Here is an 8954-nt window from a genome sequence, read left to right as displayed (position 1 = left end):
GGGAGGTGCAGAAACGAGGTGTCTACAGTCGGTAACACTGGTGGTGGTAGGGTAGGGGGAGATAGGGACGTCCCAGAATAAGGAATTAATATACACTAATTTAATTCATGCGAATTCCAACGAAACAAATGAATGAATTCTAACGAAAGATGCATCAGATGCATCAAATGAATTCCAACTTATGTTTTAATTTTTACCCTTTCCACTGCTAATTGTACATACAGTTCATCCGATTCTTAGTTCCTCCTCCTACTACTACTAATCTCCAATTCAATCAAATGTATACATATATATGGTACTACTAATCTCCAATTCAATCAAAGGTATACACATATATGTCGTTCTCCCAACCTATTCCCGCTCTCCTTGATAAAATACGTGCTGAAGATGGTACTCAACTAGACCTGGTTACATATTTAGTAGCGAAGGGGTGGACAATGACAACGACAACAAAACGCATGCCCGGATGAACCCTATCACCAGGGGTAGTGCCAAGCTCAAAATCAATAATGTGTTCTTTTTCAAAGTTGGAGTTAAGATCATCGCGCTGATCAACATTCCTACCATGTTTCACTTTTGCAGTTACATACTTTTAGTAGTGGAAGGGGTGGCCCCAAGATCCAAGTTAAACATTGTATGGTTACTCTGAGCTTGGAAAACCGCAAAATCCCTTTCAGAAGCCTTATCCAACAAACCATTAACCCCATAGAGGATAGTCATGATACTTTCGCGAGAACAAGCCCTAATATGACCAATTTTACCACACCGAATACAATTCTGGATCATACCCGTTTTATATAGACATTAACATTTGTATAACCAAAAACGTAATACCATATTATATCCGGATCACAAAATCGTATCACATATTTTTTTTCTAATAATTATTGTGTGAGACGGCCTCACACTCTGAAACAATTTCATTATGTTAAAGTACAACTCATTTATTATTTTATTAGCAAGATAAGTGATGACTCTTCTACAAAAATGGACGGTTTGAAACCGTTTTGGAGAATCAGAGTTAGCTCCAATGATGAGAGCTCTTCTATTCCAATTATAAAGTTAGGGGTTCGATTCTCACCTGCAATATTGTACGGTCATTTGGAACAAAAAAAACATTACGAGACCGTCTTCCTAATTTCCCACCCAAACATTTCCCGCTACTCGAAATCCTCACTATCTCACACTTTTACCGCCAAATTACTCTCCCTCCGTTTCACCATGAATTCGCGAGACCTAACAATATTCTCCTCCGCTACTCTTATCGGCGCCGCCGCTTCCGCTTTCATAATTCGCTTCTTCTTCAACAACCCTAAGCCCCACCGATACTCCGACAACCATTAGGAATCAAATGGAACAGTTGCTCTTAATCAAACCTCCTCTAAACCTTCCCCCTTCGACACTTCCAAGCGTCTCGGGTAATACTCTTTCTGTCTCACTCTCAATCATTTGTTTAGCTTTGATTAAAGTACCCCGTACTGTATTAAGAATTATCTGATGCGTCCCAATTATTTGTTTAAATAACTCTCACAAAGAATATAAAACGTAAACAAATGATTGGAACGGATGGAGTAAAAAATGAATAAATGATTTTGACGGAGGGAGTAATTATGTTTCGATTTTTGTTTGTGTATTAGGTATATCTCGTGGGATGATTATTTTATGGCCATTGCCTTTTTGTCTGCTCAGCGTTCCAAGGATCCTAATCGTCAGGTTTATTCTCTTTTCTCGCTTGTCTTCTCTACGATGACACGTGTTACACTCGGTGTACCTAAGAATTTATGAACTAGAATTTAGCTGGATGCATTCCTTTTTAATCCTTACACTGGAGACTTGTTAGATTCAATTGGAATTTATTGCTGATTTGTGCATTTCAGCCTGTTAAAATTGTAATTGTTGATTTGTTTGTTTAATTAGCTCCTGAAATGATTAGAGAATTTTTAATGAGCTCATAGAGAATAATTAGCCTCCGTCTGAGCTCAATGAGATTGCATCCTAGAAACAATCATCGGCAATGGAGTTGCCCACTAGGCTTTATTGACAAATCTCGTCTCATTCATTCTCCGGTCTTTTTTTTTTAACAATGTTGTGCCCGCTGTTTCCATTTCCAATGGAGTCAAAGACTCATTATTGTCTTGTTCTGGATTATGATTGAATAAATCAAAATGAATCGCTAAAGTGGTTGTGCTTCTTTCTATTATGAAGTACCAGTCTTTCGATGCAATTTTTATCCTGGATCATTTGGAAACAGACACTTTTTGTTGCTAACACAAGGATAAGGTTGGATACATTTGACACCCCCCTACCCCGCAATTTGCGGGAGCCATTAAGGCACTCAGGTTATGTTGTTGTTGATGTTGTGTCAGCTGTATAAAGCGTAAACTTGCATTTATATGATTGATGTATATAAGAGAATCGAACAAAGTCATTGTAGGTATGATGTAGAATATGTGCACAATCGTTGGTTGCATTAGAGTATTGTAATCTAAACTGGATTTTGACCCATTTGAAAATAGTCCATCAAAGGAACTATGACTAGGCGTGACCTTAGTATTGAGACAAGAAAAATTACCTTGTATGATGTATTTAAATGTTTGATTTATTGTAATTAACTTATGATAGTTGAATTATCTGTGTAGGTTGGTGCTTGTCTGGTCAGCCAGAATGGTGTAATACTAGGTAAGATTCTACAATCTTTCATGGTCAAGATCCGCAAGTGCTAGTTGTATTTGTCTTTGATGTATGCTTGATATTCGTAACACATGTGGTATACTCTTTATTCAGGCATTGGCTATAATGGATTTCCTCGAGGTTGTTCAGATGATAAACTTCCGTGGGCAAAGGTTAGTGAGTGATTTTAAGCCAGAACCCATACTTATATACCCACGCGAGTACTAATTAATTTCCATTTTTTCCCCTTTAGAAATCCAAAACTGGAGATCCTTTGGAGACAAAGTATCCGTGAGCACTTGCATCTTTCAAATCTCTGTCTCGTCCAACCGTGATTGTGTTCATGTTATTCTCTTCATGTGTTTAGTGCATAATCCACTGATGGGTTTGAGTGTCTTAGGCTCTTAGCTCATCATTTTGTTACAGCAAGTTCCCATCTCTCTATATCTGGTATAAATTAATTATGGCACTTCTCCTTGAACTGTTTTTTTCAGGTATGTCTGTCATGCCGAAGTAAATGCTATCCTCAACACAAATCACGCATCAGCTGCTGGACAGGTATGATAAAACAGCCTTATTCTTGCCTTTAGACGTACTTTGACTGACTATGCAAACAATCTTGTAGCACTGTTTTATATTTCAGACGTAGCAATGTATTGTTGTCAATCAACACAGTTAATACAGTAATATTTTTGTATGACTTTGCAGAAGCTTTATGTTACAATGTTCCCCTGCAATGAATGTGCCAAAATAATCATTCAGGTAATACTGAGACTCCTACTGAAATTTGTATTATCCAGTATTCATAAGAGCTTTACACAAACCTAATTTTGCTTTTACTTAACTACATAAATGCTGTCCTCGTTAAAAGACTCCAGAGAACCATATTTACCCCATTACCTTTATGGTAGTAATTCTCTTGAAATTGACTTGGAAAAGAATATACTCCGTATGATTTTTTCTTGTTATGTATCGAAGTTGATGTGGTATGGATCTGAATACAATTTTACATGGAAGATCTGATATCTTGATTATGTTTGAATATCAGTGTTAATTAAAGTTCTAACTGATTGAGGAAGCCAAGGCTTATGCTATTTCTGTCATACAGGAAAGTGGGAAACAACCTTCGGATACAATTTTGTCTTCAGCATTCTCTGTCAGTTTCTGTCTTGTTCTAGCAGGTCATTTTTTTGATTAATTTCTCAAATCTTATGCAGTCAGGTGTCGCTGAAGTAATTTATTTTGTGGAGAAGAGGCTTGAAAATTCGGATACCTGCTACATTGCTTCCCACAAGCTACTATCATTGGCGGGTATAAAGGTAAGCTTTCTCCCCCAATCCAAAATTTGTACGAACTTGTATCAATCTTTTCCCTTGTCTACTAGCCTGTTAATGTTCTCTACCTCCTTCATTGTCAATAAAATCCCCTGAACTTCACAATTTGTAATCCATTAATGCTCAAATCATAGCTGTGATCTATGAGTACATCCATTACCTACCTCTATGACGTTTCAACTAGCGTGATAAAATGCCAATAGAACAAGTAACTTGCCTAATCACTAAGCCTGGTTTCTAATGCAGGTCAGGAAACATCAACCTCAAATGAACCAGATCAGCATAAAGTTTGAAGAACCTTAACGGCTTTCTTCATTTAGGTGCTGCATTTACTGTCAGCTTTTACCTTTTAATTGTCCATCAAGTTCAATTTATAATCCATCATAATCTCGTCAATCCTGAACTAGTACTGGAACATAAAGACGTTCTTTCTCCGTTATTCTCTGAAAACTGTTTCCTAAATCTAGTGTCCACCATATATTATTTCGTTAGTTCACTTTAGGCGCAGGTCGCTTGTCTGACTCTCCAACAATTCAACACTTCACCTCTTCAATTTGGCACAAAAAAACAATCACTTCTTCAATTTGGCACAAAACATCGAAACTTTTTCACAGCATTCCTACTGAAATTTGTACTGTGGTAGTCAATTTGCTGGAATAGTGATTTACGAGCTTCTAATTTAAACATTACAGATTCTATTTCATAGTTGGCCTTATTTTTCAGGATGCAATAGTTATGAATTTGTGATCCTTTCCGTTCCCTGAACTAAACTAGAAAATCTGAGAATTCCTTCATATGTTAACATTTTTGCAATTTTTTCGAGGCTTAAACTCAACATAAGATTAGATTCTGCAAAAAATGCAAACTGATTTGCCTCATCTTGTATTTTGCTGATTGAGATCATAACTTCATTGTTAATTTTTCCCGATAAAAAAATTCTTAAGGTTAAGAAGCTGGCAAGCTGCACCAGAAGAACAGTTGATTCCCGGGTCAAGACATGTAGATGGTCAAGCACATGGTCCTAAAGTAGCTATATCAACACATGTCATGTATACTTTTGTAACATTCTCTATTAGGAGGATACTGAAATAGCGCAAGTTTGTAGCTCTCGCCTCTAACAATACTCTTCATGTATACTTCTGTAACATTCTCCGGTAGGAGGATATTGAATTAGTGCAAGTCTGCGAAATTCTGTTTACTGTAACATACTGCCAGAACCGCTGTGGGCTTCCAGTATTAGTTTTGATCTCGTATTTTTTTCTTGACGGTCCAATTTTGTTTAACGGAAGCTCTAAATGTTCAGCAAAACCTTAATCCTTGTAGATTAACCTTAAAACAACTTAATATTGTGAAACGGAGAGAGTAAAGCCAACCACCCTAGTGTCCTACATGGCTACATCCCAACTCCCAAGCAACACAGGATACGCCTACATGACCACACACTACGAAAAACGCTATAAGCCCTCCAAGTACCGCGATATTTCGACATAATAATAGCAATATTTCTTGGATGAATATCGAGATCAATCATACAACAAAATAATAGAAAAAAAATTAATGTTTGATAAACTCAAATGTAACTTTCAAAGTTTGGAGGCCCCATCATCAAATTCACCGTCACTAAAACTAAATAACAAATAATCAATTGTACCACGTATTCACATTTGCTTACGTATTCACCTTTGGATGTTTGTTTACACGTGATATTATTCAACCAATTGATTTTCACCGCATTCACACTCCGTCTTTCATTTTACTATTCTAATCTAATACTACCCCACCAACTACAAAGTCAGGAGTAGACTCAACTAACTGGTCGGATCTATGTTCAAACTTGTCCAAACTAATGATCGAGGCATGTTATCAACCTTCTCTTTACAACTTACTTTCCTGACATCGATTTCAAATAATATATTTTGTATTTATTTTCCTAATATGAAGGTAAAATAAATGTTATTTCTACAAAGACTTACAATTTTTACATAAACTATTTTAACCTCACAATAACTTTTTTCAAACAAAACAAACTCTAAAGACCAAAGCAATAGAATTTCCCCTGCGGAGTTCAATAATAATAACCATCATTGACAAATTCAATAAAATAACAATTAGTTTTCCTTACCATGATTGTAAGGTTATATTGAAGAAAAATGACTATTTTATAATAAAATGATCACAAAAACAAGTGTCCAATTTAATGATAACTTTTTATCCATAAAATAATCACATTTATCTCATTGTAATTTATGATCGTCACAAATGAAAATATGCGAATAAAATTAAAGCGGACACCATCCATGCCGAATACAAAAACACCCGAAATGACCCGTTCGCCGGGTCAATTAAATAACAAAACCAAATCTGAAAACTAGGAAAGAAAAAAAGAAAAAAGAAAAAAACACCTCTATTACATCTTCCTTCATTTCTCCCCCTTTTATCTCTTTCTCTCTCTAACATTCATCCCTAAATTAAAACTCCATTAAAGCACCTTCACAAACCCTAGAAATCCCAATTCACCATGGAAACAACAGTAGAAGGAGAAGACAGAGTTCTTGCAACTGCTCAAAAAATCGTCGAATCTCTTAACGCATCTCAAGATGTTACAGACGACATGTTATTAATCCTTTCTTCTTTCGATAATCGTCTTTCCAACATTTCTGACCTAATTTCCGACCCGCATCTCAAGAAACCGTCCAACGTTCCTCTTTTCTCACGCCTTACGCATGCTGAGAAGATTGTTGTAAGTCATCTTGCGCCGAATATCCCTCTTTTTGATGATAACGATGATGCGTGTGAGTTTTTGTATGGAATTGATGAATTGATTGATGTAATTGGGGGATTATATGCGCTAGAACCGGCGCCGGTTGAATGGATCGACCGGGCCGAGTCGGCGGTTCAGTCCGCCATGACAAAACTCGAGGATGAGCTTCGACGTGTTGTTGTTGCGAATACGATACGGTTGGATGCGGAGAAGTTGTACGGGTGTATTAACAGTGCGACGGAAACGATGTCGTTTGGGTCACATGATGGGGATGTGAAAATTGTGCATCAGAGAGGTGGGAGTTTGGCGGCGGATGTGTGGATTGATGTTGTTAATGAGGATGCGGTTTCGACGATTCGAGATATTGTGGATCGAATGGTGAGGGCGAAGTATGAGAAGGAGTGTTGTCAGGTGTATAGTAGTTGTAGGAGAGAAGGGTTAGAGGAGTGTTTGGGGATATTAGGGATTGAGCGATTGAGTATCGAAGAAGTTCAGAGGATTGAGTGGAAGGAATTGGATGAGAAGATGAAGAGATGGGTGCAAGTTGTTAAGATTGTGGTTAGGTTAGTGTTAAACAGTGAGAAGCGGCTTTGCGAGTCGATTTTTGATGGGGTTCATTGTGATTTGATCAGGGAGGTTTGTTTTGTGGAGGCGGCCAAAATGTGTGTTTTGCAGTTGTTGAATTTTGGGGAGGCGGTTGCGATTGGGAAACGGTCCCCTGAGAAGTTGTTTCGGATTTTGGATATGTATGAGGGTTTGAGTGATACGTTGCGGTATTTGAGGAGTTTGTTTAGTGATGAGTCTGGGGAGTTTGTGATTGCGGAGGCAGTTGGGGTTTTAGATGCCTTGGGGGAGGCTGCTAAGAGTACATTTTCCGAGTTTGAGGTTGCAGTTAAGGGTGAGGCGTCTAAGAGACCGGTACAAGGCGGGGAAATACATCCTTTGTCGAGATATGTCATGAATTATGTTAAGTTGCTTGTTGAATATGGTGAGACATTGAATATGTTGTTAGAGGATGATGTGAAGGAAGGGGGGGATGGTAAGGAAACGACAATGTCCCCCTTAGGGATGAGATTGGCGTCTTTGATTGGCTCGCTTGAATCGAATATCGAGGAGAAGGCCAAGTTGTATGAGGATAATGCGTTGCAATATGTGTTTCTCATGAATAATAAGCTTTATGTAGTGCAAAAGGTTAAGGACTCTGAGTTAGGCAAGCTTTTGGGTGATGATTTTGTGAAGAGTCGACGTGGGATCATTCGTAAGTACGCAACTCATTACCTTAGAGCGTCTTGGAGCAAGGTGTTGGCTTGTTTGAGAGATGAAGGGATTGGGAGTGGTTCTAGCAGTTCTGCTAAAATGGCCTTAAAAGAAAGATTTAAAAATTTCAATGCTAGTTTCGAGGAAATTTATAGAGCTCAGACTTCGTGGAAGGTCCCTGATTCCCAACTTAGGACTGAACTTCGGATATCCATATCCGAGAGAGTTATACCTGCGTATCGTTCATTTTTGGGGAGATTCGGTCCCCAGTTAGAGAGCGGTAGACATGCCGGGAAGTACATTAAGTATACAGCAGAGGATTTAGACGGGTACTTGGCGGATTTATTTGAAGGGACACCAGGTGTTCTCAATCATATGAGACGCAAAAGTTCATAGACCCTCTTAGTGTATACTAGGTAATTTCAGCCCTTTTTCTCATATCCAAGGGTATATTGCATTTGCACCCATTTTGTAATTGTACCTGCTGGATCATTGCTTGACAACCAACATGCTGTTTCTATTGTTGTTTTGTTCGTTTGTTGTTATAAAACTCTGATCACAGGTCTATCCTTCTCTGGTTGGGATATGGCAGTTTGAAAGACAGAATGTAATCATATTGTACATGTGATATAGATGTCCAATGTTTGATATTTTCTTCGTCATGGTCAATGTTACTCAACTGAAATGCACAAAAACTCTCAGTATGTCATTTGCCTTCGCCTCTGCTATTTCCTTTTCTTTCCCATTGCTTATTGGGAAAGAAAATTCTGTGTTTGGTTATTAGTGTCTTATCAAGTATTATCTTTTTGTAAGCTGATGAACTCTTGGTTTAGTGAAATGTGCCGTCCTTGTGCCTCCATCGTTTGTGAAATGTTTGGGCGACAGAGTCAGTGCTTAAACCAAGTACGCAAATGTGGGGCTACTGGCCTAAA

The 8954-nt window shown here is 38.0% G+C and overlaps 2 protein-coding genes across 2 annotated transcripts; both read left to right on the top strand.

The window, feature by feature from the left end:
* Positions 1–1132: 1132 nt before the first annotated feature.
* On the top strand, positions 1133–5203 carry LOC141602203 (uncharacterized). The gene is made up of 10 exons (XM_074422511.1): positions 1133–1418; positions 1638–1713; positions 2640–2679; positions 2785–2843; positions 2924–2961; positions 3165–3228; positions 3379–3432; positions 3888–3989; positions 4251–4324; positions 4949–5203. Exons 2-9 carry the CDS (start codon positions 1663–1665, stop codon positions 4305–4307), a joined length of 465 nt encoding a protein of 154 aa, XP_074278612.1. The 5' UTR covers positions 1133–1418; positions 1638–1662; the 3' UTR covers positions 4308–4324; positions 4949–5203.
* A 1162-nt stretch (positions 5204–6365) lies between these two features.
* LOC141602199 (exocyst complex component EXO70B1) lies at positions 6366–8672 on the top strand. Its single transcript, XM_074422508.1, has one exon. It carries the CDS (start codon positions 6523–6525, stop codon positions 8416–8418), a length of 1896 nt encoding a protein of 631 aa, XP_074278609.1. The 5' UTR covers positions 6366–6522; the 3' UTR covers positions 8419–8672.
* Positions 8673–8954: the final 282 nt, after the last annotated feature.

Source organism: Silene latifolia, chromosome 1 (genome assembly GCF_048544455.1).
Source record: "Silene latifolia isolate original U9 population chromosome 1, ASM4854445v1, whole genome shotgun sequence".
NCBI lineage: Eukaryota > Viridiplantae > Streptophyta > Magnoliopsida > Caryophyllales > Caryophyllaceae > Silene > Silene latifolia.
Note: the sequence above shows the minus strand (reverse complement) of the source record. Positions and strands in the feature narration are given on the sequence as shown.

What these genes read in the sequence shown, in the direction of transcription:
- LOC141602203 (XM_074422511.1), top strand. Translation starts at nt 1,663, where the DNA reads ATGGCCATTGCCTTTTTGTCTGCTCAGCGTTCCAAGGATCCTAATCGT. An exon ending in CCAAGGATCCTAATCGTCAG is followed by an intron (nt 1,714 to 2,639) that starts GTTTATTCTCTT and finishes TTATCTGTGTAG; the next exon opens with GTTGGTGCTTGTCTGGTCAG. An exon ending in CCTTTGGAGACAAAGTATCC is followed by an intron (nt 2,962 to 3,164) that starts GTGAGCACTTGC and finishes TGTTTTTTTCAG; the next exon opens with GTATGTCTGTCATGCCGAAG.
- LOC141602199 (XM_074422508.1), top strand. Translation starts at nt 6,523, where the DNA reads ATGGAAACAACAGTAGAAGGAGAAGACAGAGTTCTTGCAACTGCTCAA.